Below are 26,310 nucleotides of genomic sequence, written 5' to 3' on the forward strand. Positions count from 1 at the left end.
TGTGCCCTCCCTTCTTTTAGGTCCTACCAGAACCTGAGTCTCGGTCCTTCCTTCTGGTCCGGTGGTGGCGACTGCAGGTCTGCCGGCGTGGCCATCCTTCTCAGGGGCGGCGCTTTCATGCTTGATTCCGTCCAGGAGCTTGTCTGCGGTCGAATTCTGATCATAGACGGCTCCTGGGCGGGTGATCCCGTGCGGCTCATCAACGTGTATGACTCCCCTGACCGGGATGAGCGCCTGCAGCTTTTCCAGTGCCTCAGGCCGCACCTCGCCACCACTAGACTGGTCGTGTTGGCGACTGCAACTGCCCCGTGGAAGAGGACGGACGCAGCTCCGGCACAGCTAGCAGGCTTAACCCCACATCCAAACTGCTTATCGAGATGGTAACTGAAGCGTCGTTAAGGGACGCGGTGGGCTCCATGGAGAGCTGCTACGTAAACTACACGTGGAGCCGCCCCAATGGCTCAGTGCGTTCCCGGATAGACTTCGTGTTCACCTCCCAAACTGTCAAGCCATGCGGATACTCTATGATCCCCTGCTTCTTCTCCAACCACAGGGCCGGTTGGGTAGCTCTGGCCATGGTTTCCCATCTGGCCCGGGCTCCTGTAAGCTGAATTGCGCCCTGCTGGAAGGGGAGGAGGGTCAGGCGGAGCTTAGAGAACTCTACATGGCACTCAGGAATGACAAATGCCTATTTGACACTGTAAGCGAATGGTGGGAGTACACTAAAGTTCAAATCCGTTGTTTCTTTCAGGACAAAGGCCGGCGGTAGGCGTCCGGAGCCATGAAGGACTTCAGAAGGTTGCAGCGACAGCTGTGATGTTAGAAGGACCTCCAGCGCTGCGGCTGGCACATGAAGGATGAGCTGGCAGAGACCAAGGAGGGCTTGAAAAGGCACTTTGAGGAGGAAACCAGGCGCATCATCTTCCGTGCCAAGGTGGACAACCTGGAGAAGGGTGAGAAGTGCAACTCTCATGGGGGAAGGAGGCCATCATTGGAGTCGCCAAGGACTTCTACAGCGGCCTCTACTCCCCGAAACCCACAGACGACGAAGCCGCTGAGAGGTTCCTGTTAGGTATCACTAACACCCTCGATCCTGCAGGTGCCGAGGCCACGGACGGCCCTCTGCCAGTTGAAGAGCTGCTCTCTGCCACTAAATCCTTCATACCCGGCAGGACTTCGGGCGGTGACGGTCTCCCAGCCAAGCTCTACGTAGCGCTGGGGGACGTCATCTGCCCGGACCTGCTGGAGCTCTTTGAGGAGATGGTGGTGGAGGGCAAGATCTTGGCGAAAGTGCTGGCGAACAGGCTGAAGGCAGTCATCGGCCAGATCGTCCACCCGGACCAGACTTGCGGCAGCCCCGCCCGCAGGATCGCGGACAGTCTGGCCCTCGTGAGGGATTCGGTTTGGTTCGGTACGAAAGTCGCTGGATCCGGGCAGACCTGGTCAGCCTCAACCAGGAGAAGGCGTTCGACCGGGTCTCGCACAAGCTCATGGGCCAGGCCCTGCTTAAGTTCGGGCTGTAAGAGCTCTCCTTATGGAGACTTTGCCATTTAAGGCCGCCATGCAGGAGTGCGAAGACGTAAAGCCATTGACACTCCACTGGGGGATTCTGGGAAATATGCAAATATGTTTTGCAGGATGGGATAAGGAAAACAATGCTTCTCTAGTTACCTTGTAAGGTAGTCCCCTCAACATCAAGCATAACTTTCAGGAAGCCTAATGAAATGATGTGGGGTTACACCAAACCATTATATCTATTAGAGGAGGAATAGATTCCCAGCTGTAGGCAGCGCTGTTATGATGTCTTTGTATATCATTAGTACAGCGTTGGGATCCATTTTGGCTGAGTGAGAGGCTTTTGATTAGGGTCAGGGAGTAATAGTTCGCCTTAAGAAGACTTTGCCAATTAAGGCCACAGCCATGTGGCAAATTACAGCTATTGATGCTCCACTGGTGGATACTGCGAAAGATGCAACTATGTTTTATAGGATGGTTTATCCCATCCTGGTAAATGTATTTGCATATTTCCCAGTCACTGATGAAATAATCTAACTGGACTTAGGCCCTTGTAAAAGTTTTGATATGCTATGGCCATTCCCAGATCAGTTCCCACTGCTATGCGTAACTCAAATTCCCATCAATAGGAACCAAGGAATCAAGACTTTCGGTAGAAGTAACTGCGTACTCCCATCTTGGCTGCGTTTGATGGAGATAACAATGGTCCACAAACTCACAGTATGTTATCTGGGCAATAATATGTGGTAGGACGGTCATGAAGCTCTGTAGAAGCTGCTTAATTGAGTCTAAAATCTATGAATGTCAATAAAAACCTGTTCAGATGATGTCCATGATCTTACTGCTAAGCTTAGATGGAATTGCATATGGCCCCCGTAACCACCTTTCCATCATAGCTTGTGTTATGCTGTTTCCCTCTACAAGGACTCATTAAAGGACATTACTGTGTGCACACTGTGGATTCCCATACTCATGTGGGTACATTTTAAGTGACTTATCACATGGGGAACCAGTACAGGAAAACTCTAGGGGATAACCCGGCTACAGTACACAGCCCCATCCCCATAGGTTTCTAATTCATTCTACGGAGAACTAACTGGTATAAATTCTCCTCACATTTTTTGGCCTGATTTGTGCCAAGTATTGCAGCAGGACTTCTTTTCCAGCTTAGGTAAACAAGAAAAAACCTAATCCTTGTGACTTTAGTGCAACAGAACCTTCATGTACGTAAACTAATCATCAATATTAACACTTCTAAACTTCAAGGATCCTTGGGTCAGATATAAAATGTCCTCTCTACTATGTCCTCATTTACTTTAGTTCTTCCACATTTCCCTATTAACAAAATCACCTCCAAATACACATGCAAAGGAGGAGAGTGTCACTTTTCTGTCTAATATGGTAAAGGGAGAGTGTCACTATAGATGTCCAAGACACCTACAACCAGGCTGGTGTCATAGCAAAGATAAGACTGGTGATACAGACAGTAAAATAAATTGTTGAAAAGTGAGATGCAGATAAAAGTTTAATTTCCTCTACAGAGCCACACAGTGCACACATTGGAGCTTATTTACTAAGGGTCCGCGGAACATACTTTTATTGGATTTTTGAAATTTTCGGGATTTGCGCCGCTGTGACAGGTATTTAACTAGGGATTGTGTCACACGCAATCGAAATTGTGGTGCAGCAGCGCTATCTTTCATGCGACAGAAATCAGGGGCAGGCCGGTGGATGATCCGACGGATTTGGACTGAGCGGGGCATTTATCTTTCAAATTGTGTTGCAAGATAATGCACTTACGTGCACCGGGAAGAAGATGGTGAACTCTGTCGGACCTGAGCGAGGAAGCGACACATGCAGGATATCGGGCGCACGATCTTAGGGAATCACAGCAGAGTGCATTCCGGTTGGACAATGCACTTTCTTGGAATACGACAGGACGGATAAGTAAATGTGCCCCATTAGGTCCATCACAGGAGACAAAGTCTAGTGCTTGCTCTGGTGATCCTCATTGTTATGCAGTGGTGATACCCATCGGATCTCTGTGCCCTTTCTCCTCTTTCCTTACCTCTAACATTCTTCATCTTTTTTGGTCCTTTTATCGAGAAGATCTGACCCTTTTTCTGTATTTGTTCTGTACATAATCTATGTTGTTGTCCATATTCTGAGTCATTGCCGCCATAGCTGTGGTCGTTCTTGCCAACCAGTTGAACCCATTTCGGCTTATTTACTAAGGGTCCTCGGTTTCAGCTGTAACAGGTATTTAGAAGGGGATTGGGATTGTGGAGCAGCTGTGCTGCTTTCATGCAACAGAAATCGAGGGGGGCAGGCCGGGACCATCCGACTGATTCGGACTAAGCACAGGATTTAACATTCAAATTGTGTCGCAACCAATGCACTTACATGTACCAGGAAGAAGAAGGTGAACTCCGGGGACCTGAGCGGGGAAGCGACATATGCAGGATATCGGGCGCACGATCTTAGTGACTCCCGCACAGCGCATTATACACGGACAATGCACTTACATGCACCAGGAAGAAGAAGGTGAACTCCGGGGACCTGAGCGGGGAAGCAACACATGCAGGATACCGGGCGCACGATCTTAGTGACTACTGCACAGCACATTATACACGGACAATGCACTTACATGCACCAGGAAGAAGAAGGTGAACTCCGGGGACCTGAGCGGGAAAGCGACACATGCAGGATATCGGGTGCATGATCTTAGTGACTCCTCGCACAGCGCATTATACACGGACAATGCACTTACATGCACCAGGAAGAAGAAGGTGAACTCCGGGGACCTGAGCGGGGAAGCGACACATGCAGGATACCGGGCGCACGATCTTAGTGACTCCTCGCACAGCACATTATACATGGACCATGCACTTACATGCACCAGGAAGAAGAAGGTGAACTCCGGGGACCTGAGCGGGGAAGCAACACATGAAGGAAATCGGGCTCACGATCTTCGTGAATCGCGGCAGATGTGCATTATACATGGACAATGCACTTCCTGTGAACTCCTCCGGATGGTAAATGTGCCCCATTGACTCAAGATTTGACATTTTTTTAATATATTTGTGGTTATCTCTTACATGTGATTGATGTTCTATATTATTATTATACTATATTATGCCAAGACAATTGGCGTCATGTATATACTGTACGGGAAGCATAGACTATACATGAAATTCACATATATTCTTTTGTAGGTTGGGAAGATGAACCACACATCTCCCAGTGACTTCCAGATCTCCCCATTTTTTACTCTTAGTGCTGACAAAGTGTTAATATTTAATATCTTCCTTTTTATCTATGTGATCGGGTTATTAATGAACATACTGATCTTGAGTGTAATATATGTCAATGATCACCTTCACGTCCCTCTGTATATATTTCTATGTAACTTGTCCTGTATCGACATTTGCTCCATAACATCTACTATTCCCAAACTTCTGGTCATGATTCTCCCTGGAAATAACACAATATCCTTCACACAATGTTTTACACAGACATTTTTCTTCCTGTTGGCGGCCAGTGCGGAGGACATCCTGTTATTCATCATGGCGTATGACCGGTATGTGGCCATCTGTAACCCCCTGCACTACCACCATTTATTGAGCAAGAGAATCTGCATTCTCTTTATCTTTGGAATTTGGGTTTCTGCAAGTCTGAATTCCTTACTGATGACTCTTCCAGTATCTAAGATGTCCTTCTGTGGATCCAAAGTCATTCAGCATTTCTTCTGTGAAGCCAACACCTTGACTAGGATGTCATGTGTCGGCAAACGTGTCTTCTACATAATTGTCTACTTTGAATTGCTATTGTTTGGTCTCTGCCCCTTTTTGTGTAGTTTGATATCTTACTTCAAAATCATCAAGGTTATCTTGAAAATTCGATCAAGAGATGGAAAGAAAAAAGCCTTCTCCACCTGCTCATCCCACCTTGCCGTCATCATGCTCTACTACGCCACCGGAGCCTCCATGTACATGATCCCACCATCCAAATACTCTCATGCCATGGAACAGATTGCCACCATACTGTGTACGGCTGTGACACCAATTCTGAACCCTCTGATATACACCTTGCGAAACAAGGAAGTAAAGAGGGGTTTACGGAAATTTATGGGAATGAAATTGCCATTATTTGTCTTCTTTCAATAAAGGTTTTAACGCAATTATGTAAAAAAAATAGACTCCATCAAAATTTTCCTTGTATCACAGTCTGAGCTTTTTTCTTGTATTGTCAAACATACTAAATGCACTTTTTGATTTTTGGGAAATTTCAAGAATTTCTTGAAGAATATTAATTTTAGGCATCAATTAAAGTATTATGGTAAGGAATGGAGCACATGATGAAGGTCCGAGGACTGAAAAACACATTGGGGTATATTTACTTACCCGGTCCATTCGCGATCCAGCGGCGCCTTCTCTGCGGTGGATTCGGGTCTTCCAGCGATTCACTAAGGTAGTTCCTCCGAGGTCCACCAGGAGTCGCTGCTGCGCTGTAGTCCACCGAGGCCCGCCGGAATGCACGATCATATACTTGGTGAAGGTAAGTGCATATCCCGCGACACTTTTTTTTTAAAAATGCGGTGGTTTCTCCGAATCCGTCGGGTTATCGTTTGGCCACGCCCCCCGATTTCCGTCGCGTGCATGCCGGCGCCGATGCACCACAATCCGATCGCGTGCGCCAAAAACCCAGGGCAATTCAGGGAAAATCGGTGCAAATCGGAAATATTCGGGTAACACGTCGGGAAAACGCAAATCGGGCCCTTAGTAAATTACCCCCATTGGCCAACATATACTAAAAACATTGCTAAGTGGCACCTGGTTTTCACCAGAGCCCGCCGCAAAGCGGGTTGGACTTGCTGCGGCGTGGTTCCACCAGGTCGTTCCACAGGCGTGACTTGTACGCAGTGGCAGCCAAGGTCGAGGTACAGAATCGGCAGGCAATCTCGTAGTCGGGGACAGGCAGGAGGTCAGGACGGGCAGCACAGGATCATAGTCAGAGTCTTAGCAACAGGTCAGGACAGGCGGCAAAGGAGCGTAGTCAGAAACGGGGTCACAACGGGAAATCTCAAGAACAGCACTAGGCATCAGAAACAGCTTTCTCAAAGGCACAAAGATCCGGCAAGGGTAACAGGAAGAGGCAGGGTTAAATAGTTTAAGGGGAAAAGACCAGCGCCAATTATTGGCATGCTGGCCCTTTAAATTTGCAGAACCTGCCACGCGCGCGCCCTAGCTGTCGGGGACGCGCGCACACAGCCGAACGGGATGGAGCAGCCGCGGACAAGACAGGAGCCGGAACCCGTAAGTGGCACTTGCGGAGCGCTGGCGGGGGAGAGAAGGCACAGGTGAGCCCGCGTCAGGGGTCGCGGGACCACCCGTGACAGTACCCCCCTCGGCCTCCTCCTTTTCCTGGGCTGGAGGAATCTCTGCAGGAGGTCCTGGTCCAGGATATTGTCCTCGGGCTCCCAGGATCTGTCCTCCGGCCCGAACCCCTTCCAGTCAACCAAGAAGAACCGCTGACCCCTCACTGTCTTAGCATCAAGGATCTTCTTTACCTCATAGATGTCAGAGGAGTCGGCCACAGGAGCAGGAGGAGACAGCTGTCGGCAAAAGCGGTTCAAAAAGACAGGCATGAGCAGGGAGACATGGAAGGAGTTCGGGATACGCATAGTGGGAGGAAGGCGCAGCTTATAGGAGATTGGATTGATGCGATGCATCACCTCGAAGGGACCCAGGAAACGAGGACCGAGCTTGTAGCCAGGAATTTTAAGCCGGATGTATTTGGAAGACAGCCAGACCTTGTCACCAGGAGAGAAGACGGGGGGAGGCCTGCGTCTTTTATCGGCTTGAAATTTTGTTTGAGTTGAAGCCTGTAATAGGGAAAGGCGGGTCTGCTCCCAGATGGTTTTCAAGTTCTGTACCACCTCCTCAACAGCAGGAACATCAGAAGCCACGGGTAGAGGTAGAGGAGGGCGAGGATGGAGTCCATAATTGACAAAAAATGGAGTGGAGCCCGCTGATGCAGAGTCCAAGGAGTTGAAGGAGAACTCCGCCCAAGGCAACAGAGTAGATAGCAGCCCAAAGTCTGGTTAACCCTCTCCACCTGCCCGTTCGACTGGAGATGATAGGCGGAAGAGAAGTCCAACTTCACCTGTAGTTGGCTACAGAGAGAACTCCAAAATTTCGAGACAAACTGTACTCCTAATGGGGGTCATTTACTAAGGGCCCGATTTGCGTTTTCCCGACGTGTTACCCGAATATTTCCGATTTGCGCCGATTGTACCTGAATTGCCCTGGGATTTTGGCGCACACGATCGGATTGTGGCGCATCGGCGCCGGCATGCGCGCGACGGAAATCGGGGGGCGTGGCCGAACGAAAACCCGATGGATTCGGAAAAACCGCCGCATTTAAAAAACGAAAAGTGTCGCTTGGGAAGCGCTTACCTTCACCTGGTCCAGCTCGGTGTATTCCGGCGCATTCAGATGATTTTCAGCGCAGCAGCGCCACCTGGTGGACGGCGGAGGAACTACCTTCATAAATCCCATCCGGACTCGAATCCTGTGCAGAGAACGCGCCGCTGGATCGCGAATGGGCCGCGTAAGTAAATCTGCCCCAATGTGTTGTGGAAGTCCATGGAGTCGGAAGATGAGGTGGAAGAACTGGTCGGCAAGACATGGAGCAGCTGGCAAAGCTGGCAGAGGAATAAAATGGGCCATCTTAGAGAACCGGTCAGTCACCACCCAGATGACGGTATTGCCTGAAGAAGACGGTAGATCCATGATGAAATCCATAGTAATATGAGTCCATGGACAGCTGGGTATCGGCAACGGCAGAAGAGGACCAGCAGGCTTAAGACGTGAAGGCTTATTCCGGGTACAGGAAGTACAGGCACCCACAAAATCCCGGACATCCTTAGCCAGGTCTGGCCACCAGTAGAATCAGGTAGTGAGGGCGATAGAACACTGCACCCCAGGATGCCCAGCCACACGAGAGCAATGTCCCCAAGACAGAATTCTCCTCCGTAGCGCAGGTCGTACGTATGTCTTGCCAGGAGGTAATAGACGAAGATCCACTGGCGCAGCCAGTACTAGTCGGTCAGGAGAGATGACATGACGAGGAACCGGTTCTTCCCCAATGACATTCGAGGCACGAGAAAGGGCGTCAGCCTTGATGTTCTTCTCGGCCGGACGGAAATGAATGAGAAAATCGAACCGGGCGAAGAAGAATGACCAGCGAGCTTGGCGTGGGTTGAGTCGCTGAGCAGTCTGGAGATAGAGGAGGTTTTTGTGGTCTGTATAGACCGGAAACCGGGCTCCTTCCAGGAGATAATGCCACTCTTCTAGGGCAAGCTTGATCGCCAATAATTCTCGATCTCCTATACCGTAATTCCTCTCTGTGGAGGAAAACGACTTGGAGAAGAATCCACAAGTGACTGTGCGGCCTTTGGGACCCTTCTGCGTGAGTACTGCTCCGGCCCCTACCGAGGAGGAATCCACTTCCAGATGAAAAGGCTTTTCAGTTTCGGGATGCACCAGGACTGGAGCCTAGGCAAACAAAGATTTCAAGTTCATAAAGGCTTCCTCAGCTGCCGAAGGCCAGAGTCGGGGATTGGCACCCTTCTTGGTAAGCGCCACTATTGGAGACACCAAAGAGGAGAAATGTGGGATGAACTGGTGGTAATAATTAGCAAAGCCCAGAAATAGCTGTATAGCGCGTAGTCCCACTCGGCGGGGCCACCGAAGTACCGCCGACAGCTTGGCAGGATCCATACGAAGGCCTTTGTCCGAGATGACATAGCCGAGAAATGGAATACTCTGCTGATGGAACTGACACTTCTCGAGCTTGGCATAGAGACGATTGGCCCTTAATCGACTGAGTACTTGCCGTACTTGGACTTGGTGGGTCTCAAGGTCCGGAGAAAACACGAGGATATCATCCAGATAGACCACCACACAGACATAAAGCAAGTCTCTAAATATGTCATTCACAAACTCCTGAAAGACGGCTGGTGCATTACAGAGTCCGAACGGCATCACCAGGTACTCAAAGTGTCCATCACGGGTATTAAAAGCGGTCTTCCATTCATCCCCTTGGCGGATACGAATGAGGTTGTAAGCCCCACGAAGATCCAATTTGGATCCAACTCAGTGACCAATGGCAACGGATAACGGTTCTTAACCGTTAGAACAAGACCCCAGGAAGTGTTCAGGACTGGCACAGTAGAAGCAGAGGTTTCCCTGACGCCTTCTGATACGCTTCTGGGAAGAGAGTCTGAGCCTGTCCACCTCCATTGGCTCCTCTACAGGTGGTACATCTGGAGGCTGGAGTGGTCTTTGAAAAGCAGGAGCCAGGCGAGGAAATCGTCGTGGGCGAACATGGGGTTGCTCTAGGCATAATTCCTCGGCATGCTCTCTAAACCGCACGTCAATCCGGGTGGCTATAAAAATATATAAAAATAAATAGTAGTCATGGATTGGCTCAAAGGTTTAGGCTACTTCTATTAAAATGAAAAAAAAATATATTTTTTTTTTTAAAGAAAAAGAGTAGATGGAGATAGCTCAGAGGAGAAAAGAGAGAGAAAGGATTTTAAGAAAGAAGAAAAAATATTTTCTCCTTTTTGCTTTTTTTTTACTTTTTATAGGAGGAAGCAGTATAGTTTATTTTCAGTTCTTTTGAATTTTAATATGATATTTGGGATATATGTCATTTTGAACATTCAACTGTTTCCTTATTTGTTCACTTCTGTTTGTAAAAATAAATGAAAAGATAAAACAAAGTCTTGATTATGTTAAAACAGCTGCTTACTGATTGGCATTGTTTCTACTGAGATCCCCTAACTAAGACCTTGTCCGGCCGAAACATTGTTTTACATAATCCAGTAGGAGTGGCTTCAATATAATCAGTAAATCAAATTGATTACTTAATTAAAAAAAATTAAAAAGCCAAAGAATCTGCAAGTAACAATCAAAAGAATCTATTTCATAAGAGAACATCGGACAGATAGGAATAACAAGGGCAGAAACACCAAGAGATAAAAGCTCTAAACATATTCTAAAACTAGTAAAATGAAAAGTAGAAATCTCCAGTATTATGTTAAAATAAAAAAATCTCTAATCTGGCTACCCTTGGAAATGACTGTAATGAGGACTTTAGGGAAGTCATTGTGGGGCCTTAATTGCTCTCATGATGCCTCCGATCACTACATTATACTAGACGAGCATAAAATACGGCACTCCGGCATCTTATGTCCCGCAACGTGCCGGCTCTCTGATGTGTCACCGGGATTTATATATCACACACCGGGATCAGTATTCTCTTCATTCTATGTGTAACAGATTATATGTTTTATGTGTTCAGATATTTGGTTTTCTCCGCAGCTCATCCTTTTTGTGACATCTATAATAACACCATGTACCCAGATGCACGTTACAAAATTCTGTAATTTTTTTTTTCCAGTAAGTACATGAACCATGGGATAGAGCATGATATTTGATACCCACTACGTCTACGACCAACTCACCTCTTAATTGGGCTTCTCACAATTCTACTCCTTCCTAAAAGTACAGGCGGTCCCCTACTTAAGGACACCTGACTTACAGACGACCTGCAGTCAAAGACGGACCCCTCTGCCCCCTGTGACCTCTGGTGACCTCTCTGGATGTTACTATAGTCCCAGACTGCAATGATCAGCTGTAAGGTGTCTGTAATGAAGTTTTATGGATAATCCTTGGTCCCATTACAGCAAAACATTTTAAAACTACAATTGTCCCTGGGGCAAAAAAAGTTTTTGTCTGGATCTACAATTATAAAATATACAGTTTCGACTTACATACAAATTCAACTTAAGAACAAACCTTTGGAACCTATCTTGTTCGTAATAAGAATGCACATTTTCAAATCCTATTACTGTATGAAACATTCGAGTTGGAAACCCTGTGAAACAGATCCCTATTCCTGTGGTCATTTGCTGTTAGTACAATGTGCACGCACACAAAAGAATTTTATGAAATTGAGTCCCTTTTTGTAATGATCAACTATGAAAATAATGCTAAAACAAAAATCATTTCCATTAATTAAAAACATAACAGTAATAATAAAACATTAATAAATGGCAATAATAATTTAGTGCATATAATAAACAATAACAATCTAAATATATAAGTAAAATCATAATCCCCCAATAACCTTCTTGTCATGTTAATAACCGTTAAAGGCCATTTCTCTTTTTTCTTTTTCTTTTTTTTTTCACGTCAATGGCTTCTACAAGCTAGAACTGTTTCATTTTTCTGTCCTCATAGCTGTGTGGTGTCATTTAATACTTTTTGGATTTCATAGATTCTGCTGAGGAACTCTTATTAACCAATTATGCACAGTAAACACAAATGTCATGTTGTTTTTAAAAAATAAATAAATAAATAAATTCATTGGTTGGGACCTTTTGCATAGTCACCTTCTAGGAGCAATAGGATTTGATTATTTTTGGTCAGTGTGACTGTGTGAGGGCTTATTTTTTGCATAAGTACCTGTAGTTTTTATCTTTACACGCTTGGGGTTTATAAAGCTTTTTGATTGTGTTTGATATGATTTTTATGTGATGGATAATTAAAAAGGTGGGCATCCTTCTTTGTTTATTTTTTACATTTTTTTTCTCACCAAATGACCAACTTTAGAATTGTCAATGTTACTCTTGATCTTTCAGGAATGGAGAACCAGACGCCTATCACCGAGTTCCGTGTTGTGGCCTTCTCCACCAGGGCAGATTATAAATGGGCTCTTTTTACTTTATTTTTTTCCCTCTACATAGTAGGAGTTCTGATGAATCTCACCACAGTTACCGTCATTTATTCCTATCACCACTTACATTCCCCCTTGTACATATTTCTCTCCAGTTTGTCCATTGTGGATATTTATTTCACCAGTGTTACTGTTCCGAAGCTCCTGCACATGTTATTATCAGGGAATAACGCTGTGACCTTCACACAATGTCTTATTCAGATGTATTTCTTCTACTTGGCCTGCAGCATCGAAGATTTGATATTACTCTCAATGGCCTATGACCGATACGCAGCCATATGTCATCCCTTACACTATCAGCAGATACTTAGTATCTGGAAGTGTTCTCTGTTCATTGTTGGATGTTGGGTCATCGGAAGTCTGAATGCTCTATTACTCACTTTACCTACATTAAAAATGACATTTTGTGACTCAAATGAAATTTTCCAGTTTTTCTGTGAGACCAAAGCATTGACCAAGATTGCCTGTGCCGGAACGGATGTCTTTTATAAAACAATCATTGTGGAAATGATGCCAATTGGATTGATCATATTCCTTTGTACTTTGATCTCTTATGTCAAAATTCTAAGAGTTATTTTGAGTATTAAATCCACAGAAGGAAGAAAGAAAGCCTTCTCCACCTGCTCCTCGCACCTTGTGGTCTTTACTATGTACTGTGGGACCGCTGCGAGCGTCTACTTGATTCCATCCTCACGACATAGCGGCTTTCTGGAGGAGGTCATCACCGTGGTATATGCCATTGTAACACCCATGTTAAACCCTTTAATATACAGTCTGCGAAATCAAGAACTGAGGACAGCAATGGAAACTTTTTTTGGAAGGTGTAACTGTTCCCTGGGGAAATTTAGATGGAATTCTTGAAATTCATTTTTAATGTCTCTTTAATAGAATTTCTTTAGTGTGAAAAAGAAGGATTAACATAAGGATCAGGTCCCGCCAGGCAGTGTTGGACTGGCATGTGTTGGGCCTACCAGTGGTGGTGATCTTGAGGGCACAGCCTTCAACCATAAAATACCATGGTATGTATCATGTAACATGAAAAAGATCTAATAATCTATAATATCGGAATGATCCTATATGAAATAGATTATAATATTCAATGATTACTCCATTAACTTACAAATGAAGAACTTTGGGGCCCATTATAAATTGTTAAAACCTGGGGCCCACCGGAGGATTCTCTGATGCTCTGGTTGGCCAGTCCGACACTGCCCCCAGGTAATGACATGAGCTGTGTGTTCTATCCAGGCACATCTTCATAAGTAGACCTTGTGGACATGAATGCTTCAAAATTAACTTTTATTCAGTATGTAAATTCGGGATTCGTAGCACCCAGTGCATAGAGCATCGCCCCAGGTTACCATATATTTTAATTCAAGTATCGTACGGCTCCTCCAACCATCATCTGTGGTACCCTGCTCCTTCGAAACTTCCCTCCCTCAACAGAATAACATCATATGTATTTGTCGAAACCTGGGAGCACATGCCAGACACTTCAGTACACTTAGAGCAGAAGCAATCTGTCTACGCATCCCCGAACAAATTACGGTGTGAGTGTCTCTCTTGACGTGAGTTTGGCGCAATATACTGGACACCTAAATAGTGTACTCCAATAGAGATAGCAATTTTCACTTTAAGCTATCTGTAGTGTGTTCATTTTTGGGAATCTGGGCTAAAAAAGATCACTTTAACTTTTAGATCATAATGGGGCACATTTACTAAGGGTCCGAATCGCGTCTTTCCGCCGGGTTTCCTGAATTGTTCCGATTTGCGCCGAATTGTCCAGAAAAAGAAGATCATACAATAATTAAATAACTCTGATACAAGGAAGCCACTTTACGTGGCCATATGCTTGGGGCACTCTTTACCATCTTCCCTCCACTGTATCATGTAATTACTATTGACAGGCCAGTGTATGGTTGTACTTTGCTTGTACGGTTCTGCTTTGGGCATATTGCTGATCTCGGTTAACCACAGTTTATCGTAGTGATTGGTGATTTTTCAGCATTTCAGGACCTAAGCTAATGGGTCAAGATTCCAAAAAAAAAAATGTAAGCAACATCCACCCTCAAAAAGATCAAAGGTGCACTTTCCTTTCAGTGTCCAGCATTATTCACCTACAGCATGGTGTGTATCCATATGTGGGATAATTTTTTATTATGAAATTGTGTAACAAACTGGAAATCACGTTCTTATTTTGTGGCTAAATCAAAGTTTTATTCAAAAATAAAACTAACTAATAATGGATTTAGTTAATTGTTGAAGGATTCCAATATTCTGGTATCTTAGGGGCTATCCCAGCAAAATCAAATGCCCAGTGTTGCTTCTTCATCCTAATACTTGCCCATTAGTTATGAGAGGAAATCCTCAAGCCAATAACACTCATGGTCAGTGTTGAGTGCTCTCCTCAAAAGCCATGTGTGTGCTGTCATTCTGGGGTGGATTGTTGCTCTTCATGACATTATAGGGGAGTAACCATCCTCCTCAAAATGCTAGTGCCCATGCACCTTTGGGACATCAGGTCTTACTGGTGTGGGTTCGAGGCCCGCTTCAGGTTTGGTACTCGAATCCAGACCCAACCTGAATTTGCAGGTTTTGGTTTGGCCAAACTTGACTGGTCAGCTCAGCACAATTCCCCATAAAAATGTCTACATCCACAAATGCCTTAGTAATCCATTTGGCCTGTTTTTATTTTGTGATTTCATTTTTTGCTTTAGACCTTAAAAAATCCATAACTATTTAATTTCTCCATTAACCTTCCTGTACAAGAGCTTGATTTCTGCATAACAGACTGGACTTCTTAGTGATGCTATTTAATATTCCATGTCCTGTTCCTGGAAGCTGGAAAGAAAAATACAAATAGTGAATTGGCGAAAAAACATTTTTATGTACAATTTATGTATACAATTTATGTATAATTTTTGTAGGTACTGCATTCACGGTTTTAACTGTGTTCTCAAAATTACACCTTTCTTATATTCTTTTATCAGTTGTTCATATAGGTTTTATTGTATTTAAATAGATTTTTTTAAAAATACAAAAGAGTCTTAATTTTTTCCAATAACTTCTTCATATTGCAGTTTAGAGAACTGTGTCTAGCTCTAGGGAAAGCGGGTGATATGAACTTTTATTTATTTAGTAAAATAGTTTTTTTGGCCCTCTACTTTAACCTTCAGGGGGTCTGATCAGTCCTGCCATATACTGCGTTACTCTATACACTGTATTGTAGTATGGGTGGATATTTTCATGGATCTGTAACAGTATGCCACTAGCACATCGTTATAGAGCCTGCCGAATGACAGATCCTGGACTATCATATACACTCCCGGCTGTTATGGTCGCTGTTCTAATAATCTGAGCCAAAATGGCCAAACTGATTGTGGAAGTTACCAGCAGATATTTTTGGCAATATGTAGCAAACACTCTATGGAGAGCTGTCTGATTCTCCATACTTCCGTAGCCTTGTGATGTACAATTATTTTATAGGTCGTTGAGAAGTTAAAAATCTGCCTAAAAATGTAAGCTTCATTTTATTTTAATTTATGTGAAATGTTTAAAAGGTAAAATATGGTTTAATATACCAATGTGTTGTTAAAGGGGTTGTGTCACCATAGCACATGGCTGTAATTGGGTCCAATGCATTGTGACAAGTACTTTCACCATTTACACTTATTACAAAATCTGCATCTGCAGCCTTACTGAGATAACTCCTTTTGTTCTGGTTGCTGGCGCCCCCCGGTGGTAGCTGTGTCCCGTCCTAAGCAACAGCTGATCTGGCCGAGTCTGTGCACAAGGAGTCAGTCAGCTGTTCTCCACTACAGATCACTCCACGGGCTCACAGCTCCTCTGCACACTGAGAGATCACCTGACACACTGCAGCCAATAGGAGGTGAGAGAGGAGGAGGGGCAGAGATTGTGCTGTGATGGCCACTGCTCACCAGCTACACAGGAGCCTACAGCAGCAGATACAAGGTAACTGCAGCCAGACATGTCTGCTCAGAGGAGTCCTCTCCCAACATGGATCATAGCAATGTATCAGCCCTTTCCTCCCTCCACCATTAGTCAGGTCACACAGGAGGCTGCAGAGATAACACAAGTACCAGGCTGAGCTCTGATCTCTCCTGATGCAGTCCTCCTTCTGTACTCTCCTCCATGCACTGTCCCTCCATGTTACCCTGCTGTCCTGCAGTCCTCCTCCTGTACTCTCCTCCATTCACTGTCCCTCCATGTTACACTGCTGTCCTGCAGTCCTCCTCCTGTACTCTCCTCCATGCACTGTCCCTCCATGTTACCCTGCTGTCCTGCAGTCCTCCTCCTGTACTCTCCTCCATTCACTGTCCCTCCATGTTACACTGCTGTCCTGCAGTCCTCCTCCTGTACTCTCCTCCATGCACTGTCCCTCCATGTTACCCTGCTGTCCTGCAGTCCTCCTCCTGTACTCTCCTCCATGCACTGTCCCTCCATGCTACCCTGCTGTCCTGCAGTCCTCCTCCTGTACTCTCCACCATTCACTGTCCCTCCATGTTACCCTGCTGTCCTGCAGTCCTCCTCCTGTACTCTCCTCCATGCACTGTCCCTCCATGTTACACTGCTGTCCTGCAGTCCTCCTCCTGTACTCTCCTCCATGCACTGTCCCTCCATGTTACCCTGCTGTCCTGCAGTCCTCCTCCTGTACTCTCCTCCATTCACTGTCCCTCCATGTTACCCTGCTGTCCTGCAGTCCTCCTCCTGTACTCTCCTCCATGCACTGTCCCTCCATGTTACCCTGCTGTCCTGCAGTCCTCCTCCTGTACTCTCCTCCATTCACTGTCCCTCCATGTTACCCTGCTGTCCTGCAGTCCTCCTCCTGTACTCTCCTCCATGCACTGTCCCTCCATGTTACACTGCTGTCCTGCAGTCCTCCTCCTGTACTCTCCTCCATGCACTGTCCCTCCATGTTACCCTGCTGTCCTGCAGTCCTCCTCCTGTACTCTCCACCATTCACTGTCCCTCCATGTTACCCTGCTGTCCTGCAGTCCTCCTCCTGTACTCTCCTCCATGCACTGTCCCTCCATGTTACCCTGCTGTCCTGCAGTCCTCCTCCTGTACTCTCCTCCATGCACTGTCCCTCCATGTTACCCTGCTGTCCTGCAGTCCTCCTCCTGTACTCTCCTCCATTCACTGTCCCTCCATGTTACACTGCTGTCCTGCAGTCCTCCTCCTGTACTCTCCTCCATGCACTGTCCCTCCATGTTACCCTGCTGTCCTGCAGTCCTCCTCCTGTACTCTCCTCCATTCACTGTCCCTCCATGTTACACTGCTGTCCTGCAGTCCTCCTCCTGTACTCTCCACCATTCACTGTCCCTCCATGTTACCCTGCTGTCCTGCAGTCCTCCTCCTGTACTCTCCTCCATGCACTGTCCCTCCATGTTACACTGCTGTCCTGCAGTCCTCCTCCTGTACTCTCCTCCATGCACTGTCCCTCCATGTTACCCTGCTGTCCTGCAGTCCTCCTCCTGTACTCTCCACCATTCACTGTCCCTCCATGTTACCCTGCTGTCCTGCAGTCCTCCTCCTGTACTCTCCTCCATGCACTGTCCCTCCATGTTACCCTGCTGTCCTGCAGTCCTCCTCCTGTACTCTCCTCCATGCACTGTCCCTCCATGTTACCCTGCTGTCCTGCAGTCCTCCTCCTGTACTCTCCTCCATTCACTGTCCCTCCATGTTACCCTGCTCTCCTGCAGTCCTCCTCCTGTACTCTCCTCCATGCACTGTCCCTCCATGTTACCCTGCTGTCCTGCAGTCCTCCTCCTGTATTCTCCTCCATGCACTGTCCCTCCATGTTACCCTGCTGTCCTGCAGTCCTCCTCCTGTACTCTCCCCCATGCACTGTCCCTCCATGTTACACTGCTGTCCTGCAGTCCTCCTCCTGTACTCTCCTCCATTCACTGTCCCTCCATGTTACCCTGCTCTCCTGCAGTCCTCCTCCTGTACTCTCCTCCATGCACTGTCCCTCCATGTTACCCTGCTCTCCTGCAAAGGGGCCCCTGTCCCTGACTAGCAGGGAAGTAGCTAAAGATCAGTTACATGTGAGAAGCTGTCAACTATTTATCTATCCAAGTCCTATTATCTATCACCTGTCATCTATATATCCATCCATCTCATATTTATCTATCTATCTATCTATCTATCTATCTCCTATCTATCTATCTCCTATCTATCAATCTATCTATCTATCTATCTATCTATCTATCTATCTATCTATATCTATCTATCTATCTATCTATCTATCTATCTCCTATCTATATATCTATCTATCTATATCTATCTATCTATCTCCTATCTATATATCTATCTATCTATCTATCTATCTATCTATCTATCTCCTATCTATCTATCTATCTATCTCCTATCTATCTATCTATCTATCTATCTATCTATCTATCTATCTCCTATCTATCTATCTATCTATCTATCTATCTCCTATCTATCTATCTATCTATCTCCTATCTATCTATCTATCTATCTATCTATCTCCTATCTATCTATCTATCTATCTATCTATCTATCTATCTCTCTATCTATCTATCTATCTATCTATCTATCTATCTCCTATCTGTCTATCTATCTATCTATCTCCTATCTATCTATCTATCTATCTCCTATCTATCTATCTATCTATCTATCTATCTATCTATCTATCTATCTCCTATCTATCTATCTATCTATCTTCTATCTATCTATCTATCTATCTATCTATCTATCTATCTATCTACCCTGTTTCCCCGAAAATAAGACAGTGTCTTATATTAATTTTTGCTCCTAAAGAGGCACTAGGTCTTATTTTCAGGGGACGTCTTATTTTTCCATGAACAAAAATTTACATTTATCATTTAACAAAAAATCTACTTCTCTAACATCCTTATGACTCTCCAAACTCTAAATTTCATGCTGTATTTTTTGTGCCTCCATTTCTATTAGATTCTTTGGCCCCAATCTTTAATGTTTAGTAAAAGCACTTTCCATAAATGACCCTTCTTATCCTGGGAGCTGCTGGTATCACATTTGCAGCACAACAGTCAGTGATTTAATTCCATGAATTTCTCCCCATGTCACAACCTTCTGCAGCATCTAAAAGATTTCCTAATACTAATGTATGGTGTGGGGGGAGCTGCTAGAATGTCTGCTGCTATGTCTTATTTTCAGCAGAGGCCTTATATTTCTAAGCTTGAACAAAATTGTACTAGGTCTTATTTTCGGGGGATGTCTTATTTTAGGGGAAACAGGGTATCTCCTATCTATCTATCTCCTATATATCTATCTATCTATCTTCTATCTATCTATCTATCTATCTATCTCATATCTATCTATCTATCTATCTCATATCTATCTATCTATCTATCTCATATCTATCTATCTATCTATCTATCTCATATCTATCTATCTCTCATATCTATCTATCTATCTCATATCTATCTATCTATCTATCTATCTATCTATCTATCTATCTATCTATCTATCTATCTCATATCTATCTATCTATCTATCTCCTATCTATCTATCTATCTATCTCCTATCTATCTATCCATCTATCTATCTATCTATCTATCTATCTCATATCTATCTATCTATCTCCTATCTATCTATCTATCTATCTATCTAAAATTCAAAAAAGCAGGCAGCACTCCAGAATAGTGATCAAAAACGGTGGGGTATCTTTATTCCATGTGCGACGTTTCAGCTCATGCAGAGCCTTTATCAAGCATAGTGAGTATGGCCAGTAAACAAACATATAAGGGCCAGCCTTTCATTTCATTGGTCTACCAACAGACCGTGGTAATTACATTACAAAGTTAACAAAATATACAACATTCCATTTTAAAAGTGAAAAAGTGTTATGCTAAACTCAATCAATAGTTCAGTACAGTGAAATGACAACGTTAAGTCAGTGAAAAATGCATGTGTAGTCATAAGTAAATAAATAAGTACCCTCCCAACTGCAATCGGACCGCCCCCTGTCTCGGCCTTCCATTCATAAACTTCAGTGGCAGATCGTGAACAGCTGGTTTTGAGCGCCAGACGTGTAGTATCTCTGTCGCGTCACCGGAAGTTGTAGCGGTCACATGATCGGGTCTCAATCATATGATTTTGGCGCATGCGCACTCGAGAAGTGTGCAGCGGCCGCCATGTTTTTTGAGGGAAGAACCACACATATACGGTCAGGACCCCTCTCAGGATTAAGCTGAAATAGTGACACTCCAAAACCAGGTACTAATAGGTGAAGACCAGCAGTATAAACACTACCGTCATCCCTCAGTGCGGAGTAATGGGATTTCATACAGTATCCAGAAACTGGACTACCGATATTCTATCCCTTCGTCCTGCCCGGTATTAGCTGGAGCAAGGGTCACAAAGTGAGGTAAAAACCTCCAGCACTTTCCTTTGGGGTCCCACCAGTAGTTAGCTGTGTGGAACACGTTTCAGAAATAAACACTTGTGGTGACACACGACATATACCTAATAAATGTGTAATACTTCACACCAAATTATCAAACAAAGGCATGAAGCAAGGTTTGTATTATTGAAAGACACGAGACTTTGTGGGGGTTTAAGATCCGTGCGGTGAGGGTCAGAAGATCCCAATAGATCTGGAAAAAATAAAATATACTTTTACTATAGTGTACAACTATATACAGTGGCATTATAGTATATTTAGATTGACAGAATCCAATTCCTATATTTACTGGTGGAGAATTCTTCTCCCAATTGTACTTGACCTACAACAGACTTAGAAAAGAGGGCTATGACATGTGTCACAAGGCGGCACTCCCCGCATGTGCACCATCTCACTGTCAGAACTCCACAAAACGTGTCATAATCATACTTAAATGAGTCCACTTAAATTGTATTCAATATTTAAACCCTGGGGCTGTAAAGTCCCCAGTCGCTTTATCCATCTCAATTCGCATTTCCTAAGCAAAGCTTCCCTGTTACCTCCTCTTTTGAGTGCAGGGATGTGGTCTATTATCATGCATTTTAGTTCACTTTCTTTATGTCCTGTTTCGGAAAAGTGTCTACTGACGGGTAAATCTTTTTTCTTTTTCCGAATGGTATATCTGTGTTGCGTAAATCTTGTCTTGAAGTCGAGTGTAGTTTCGCCTACGTATTTAAAATCACATGGGCAACTCAGTAGATACACCACGTAAGTACTGTTACAATCAAGGTAGTGTTGTATCTTATATTGTATCCCGTTGTGTGTAAATGTATCACCTTTGATGATGTATGAGCAATTAATACATGTCCGACATGGATAACATCCTTTACGTGTGAGTCCAGAGATACCCCTTTGTACTAGTGTCCTGACTGGACCTGTGTCAGTTTTTACTACCCGATCTCTAATGTTTCGAGCTCTTCTATATGAGAGTATCGGGGGGTTGTGAAGTGCCGGAACTCCTGTAGGGTCACTCGATAAAATCTTCCAATGTTTTTTCACAATGGACGCAACACTTGTGCTAGTGTCACAAAAAGTGGAAATAAAAGGGATCCTGTCCTCTTTATTTTTTGGTTGCGTGGGCAATAATAGTTCTTCCCTACTTTTACTCTCAACCCTGTGTTTGTTGTCAAGGAGTACTCTGTTAGGGTAACCTCTTTGTTTGAATCTGGACAGCATCGCGGTGGTATTTCTCTGTAACTTGTCATTGTTGCTAGCTATCCGTTTAACTCGATAGAGCTGACTGAGGGGTAGAGAGTTAACCATGGGGCGCGGGTGGCTGCTCTCAAACCGTAGAATCGTGTTCCTGTCTGTTGGTTTATAAAACACGTCAGTTGTCAAACCCTGTTGTGTATTCTCAACAAGCACATCTAAAAATTGTAGATGTTTTTGGGATTACGATCCGCCCCGCTGACAAAGGTGGGGCGGTCGTTGTCATGGACACATCGTCCTACAATGCGGAGATCCGACGTCAATTGGACGACAGTACAGTTTACAAATGTGTCTCTACAGACCCTAAGTTTGAATTAGGAAGACGCATTACACATATACTGGATACGGCTGTAACGGCGGGAACGATTAGTGAGAATATGCAGAAATACCTGACCGTCACACACCCACGTACCCCCATCATATACACCCTCCCCAAGATACATAAGAGCTTGGAGCAACCCCCAGGGAGACCGATTGTGTCCGGCCGGGGTTCCATCACATCTAACATTGCTATCTTTCTTGATCAGGCGTTAAGGGAACTATCTACTAGTGGGCAATCATATATAAGAGACACTACTGATTTCCTATGTAAACTAAAACAGATACAATCCATTGACTCGACACAACTGATCCTGGTGTCATTCGATGTGGTATCATTGTATACCTCGATTAATCATGAAATGGGTCTTAAATGTGTTGAGAAACAGCTCCAGAGGTCTAAATTTAAACATTCGGAGATATTGTTCATTTTGGATTTACTAAGATTAATACTATTTAACAATTACTTTGCCTTTGGCAACGACTTTTTTGTGCAACTTAAGGGAGTTGCGATGGGGGCCAACATGGCCCCCACATACGCGAATATAGTCATGACTACACTTGAGGAGGACTTCGTCTATGTGTCCCACCACTTCCAACATGTTATGGGGTGGTGGCGATACATAGACGATGTCTTCCTCTTGTGGACTGGAGACCTACAACAACTCACAGACTTCTATGAATACCTTAACACGATTGACAGTGACATCAAATTCACTATGGTCCAATCCCAAAAACATCTACAATTTTTAGATGTGCTTGTTGAGAATACACAACAGGGTTTGACAACTGACGTGTTTTATAAACCAACAGACAGGAACACGATTCTACGGTTTGAGAGCAGCCACCCGCGCCCCATGGTTAACTCTCTACCCCTCAGTCAGCTCTATCGAGTTAAACGGATAGCTAGCAACAATGACAAGTTACAGAGAAATACCACCGCGATGCTGTCCAGATTCAAACAAAGAGGTTACCCTAACAGAGTACTCCTTGACAACAAACACAGGGTTGAGAGTAAAAGTAGGGAAGAACTATTATTGCCCACGCAACCAAAAAATAAAGAGGACAGGATCCCTTTTATTTCCACTTTTTGTGACACTAGCACAAGTGTTGCGTCCATTGTGAAAAAACATTGGAAGATTTTATGGAGTGACCCTACAGGAGTTCCGGCACTTCACAACCCCCCGATACTCTCATATAGAAGAGCTCGAAACATTAGAGATCGGGTAGTAAAAACTGACACAGGTCCAGTCAGGACACTAGTACAAAGGGGTATCTCTGGACTCACACGTAAAGGATGTTATCCATGTCGGACATGTATTAATTGCTCATACATCATCAAAGGTGATACATTTACACACAACGGGATACAATATAAGATACAACACTACCTTGATTGTAACAGTACTTACGTGGTGTATCTACTGAGTTGCCCATGTGATTTTAAATACGTAGGCGAAACTACACTCGACTTCAAGACAAGATTTACGCAACACAGATATACCATTCGGAAAAAGAAAAAAGATTTACCCGTCAGTAGACACTTTTCCGAAACAGGACATAAAGAAAGTGAACTAAAATGCATGATAATAGACCACATCCCTGCACTCAAAAGAGGAGGTAACAGGGAAGCTTTGCTTAGGAAATGCGAATTGAGATGGATAAAGCGACTGGGGACTTTACAGCCCCAGGGTTTAAATATTGAATACAATTTAAGTGGACTCATTTAAGTATGATTATGACACGTTTTGTGGAGTTCTGACAGTGAGATGGTGCACATGCGGGGAGTGCCGCCTTGTGACACATGTCATAGCCCTCTTTTCTAAGTCTGTTGTAGGTCAAGTACAATTGGGAGAAGAATTCTCCACCAGTAAATATAGGAATTGGATTCTGTCAATCTAAATATACTATAATGCCACTGTATATAGTTGTACACTATAGTAAAAGTATATTTTATTTTTTCCAGATCTATTGGGATCTTCTGACCCTCACCGCACGGATCTTAAACCCCCACAAAGTCTCGTGTCTTTCAATAATACAAACCTTGCTTCATGCCTTTGTTTGATAATTTGGTGTGAAGTATTACACATTTATTAGGTATATGTCGTGTGTCACCACAAGTGTTTATTTCTGAAACGTGTTCCACACAGCTAACTACTGGTGGGACCCCAAAGGAAAGTGCTGGAGGTTTTTACCTCACTTTGTGACCCTTGCTCCAGCTAATACCGGGCAGGACGAAGGGATAGAATATCGGTAGTCCAGTTTCTGGATACTGTATGAAATCCCATTACTCCGCACTGAGGGATGACGGTAGTGTTTATACTGCTGGTCTTCACCTATTAGTACCTGGTTTTGGAGTGTCACTATTTCAGCTTAATCCTGAGAGGGGTCCTGACCGTATATGTGTGGTTCTTCCCTCAAAAAACATGGCGGCCGCTGCACACTTCTCGAGTGCGCATGCGCCAAAATCATATGATTGAGACCCGATCATGTGACCGCTACAACTTCCGGTGACGCGACAGAGATACTACACGTCTGGCGCTCAAAACCAGCTGTTCACGATCTGCCACTGAAGTTTATGAATGGAAGGCCGAGACAGGGGGCGGTCCGATTGCAGTTGGGAGGGTACTTATTTATTTACTTATGACTACACATGCATTTTTCACTGACTTAACGTTGTCATTTCACTGTACTGAACTATTGATTGAGTTTAGCATAACACTTTTTCACTTTTAAAATGGAATGTTGTATATTTTGTTAACTTTGTAATGTAATTACCACGGTCTGTTGGTAGACCAATGAAATGAAAGGCTGGCCCTTATATGTTTGTTTACTGGCCATACTCACTATGCTTGATAAAGGCTCTGCATGAGCTGAAACGTCGCACATGGAATAAAGATACCCCACCGTTTTTGATCACTATTCTGGAGTGCTGCCTGCTTTTTTGAATTTTACATTGAAGACGCTTTTGCCAGAGTGTCAAGGACTTTGCACCCAACATAGCTGCTGTGCTGCTCTGGACTTTCCCATACTTATCTATCTATCTATCTATCTATCTCCTATCTATCTATCTATCTATCTATCTATCTCCTATCTATCTATCTATCTATCTATCTATCTATCTATCTCCTATCTATCTATCTCCTATCTATCTATCTCCTATCTATCTATCTCCTATCTATCTATCTATCTATCTATCTATCTATCTATCTATCTATCTATCTCATATCTATCTATCTATCTATCTATCTCCTATCTATCTATCTATCTATCTATCTCCTATCTATCTATCTATCTATCTATCTATCTATCTATCTATCTCCTATCTATCTATCTATCTCCTATCTATCTATCTATCTATCTATCTATCTCCTATCTATCTATCTATCTATCTATCTATCTATCTATCTATCTCCTATCTATCTATCTATCTATCTATCTCCTATCTATCCATCTATCTATCTATCTATCTATCTATCTCATATCTATCTATCTATCTATCTATCTATCTATCTCCTATCTATCTCCTATCTATCTATCTATCTATCTATCTATCTATCTATCTATCTATCTATCTCCTATCTATCTATCTATCTATCTATCTATCTATCTCCTATCTATCTCCTATCTATCTCCTATCTATCTATCTATCTATCTATCTATCTCCTATCTATCTATCTATCTATCTATCTATCTATCTATCTATAAAAATAGAAAATCTTTTCTTTTTTCTATCTATCTATCTCCTATCTATCTATCTATCTCCTATCTATCTATCTATCCATCTATCTATCTATCTATCTATCTCATATCTATCTATCTATCTATCTCCTATCTATCTATCTATCTATCTATCTATCTATCTATCTCCTATCTATCTATCTATCTATCTCCTATCTATCTATCTATCTATCTATCTATCTATCTATCTATCTCCTATCTATCTATCTATCTATCTCCTATCTATCTATCTCCTATCTATCTAT

General features: G+C 43.9%; 2 protein-coding genes across 2 annotated transcripts; both read left to right on the top strand.

Annotated features, from left to right (window-relative positions):
- Positions 1 to 850: 850 nt before the first annotated feature.
- Positions 851 to 5,681, top strand: LOC140076114 (olfactory receptor 1G1-like). Its single transcript, XM_072122619.1, has 3 exons — positions 851 to 953; positions 1,100 to 1,389; positions 4,731 to 5,681. The coding sequence occupies exons 1-3, from the start codon at positions 851 to 853 to the stop codon at positions 5,679 to 5,681; spliced, it is 1,344 nt and encodes a 447-aa protein (XP_071978720.1).
- Positions 5,682 to 12,186: 6,505 nt separating this feature from the next.
- Positions 12,187 to 13,185, top strand: LOC140076115 (olfactory receptor-like protein OLF4). The gene has a single exon (XM_072122620.1). It carries the CDS (start codon positions 12,187 to 12,189, stop codon positions 13,183 to 13,185), a length of 999 nt encoding a protein of 332 aa, XP_071978721.1.
- Positions 13,186 to 26,310: the final 13,125 nt, after the last annotated feature.

This window comes from Engystomops pustulosus, chromosome 8 (assembly GCF_040894005.1).
Source record: "Engystomops pustulosus chromosome 8, aEngPut4.maternal, whole genome shotgun sequence".
Taxonomy (NCBI): domain Eukaryota; kingdom Metazoa; phylum Chordata; class Amphibia; order Anura; family Leptodactylidae; genus Engystomops; species Engystomops pustulosus.

Coding starts and splice junctions, on each gene's coding strand:
- LOC140076115 (XM_072122620.1), top strand. CDS start 12,187: ATGACCAACTTTAGAATTGTCAATGTTACTCTTGATCTTTCAGGAATG.
- LOC140076114 (XM_072122619.1), top strand. CDS start 851: ATGAAGGATGAGCTGGCAGAGACCAAGGAGGGCTTGAAAAGGCACTTT. Junction 954..1,099: donor GGTGGACAACCTGGAGAAGG/GTGAGAAGTGCA, acceptor TCGATCCTGCAG/GTGCCGAGGCCACGGACGGC. Junction 1,390..4,730: donor TCGCGGACAGTCTGGCCCTC/GTGAGGGATTCG, acceptor ATTCTTTTGTAG/GTTGGGAAGATGAACCACAC.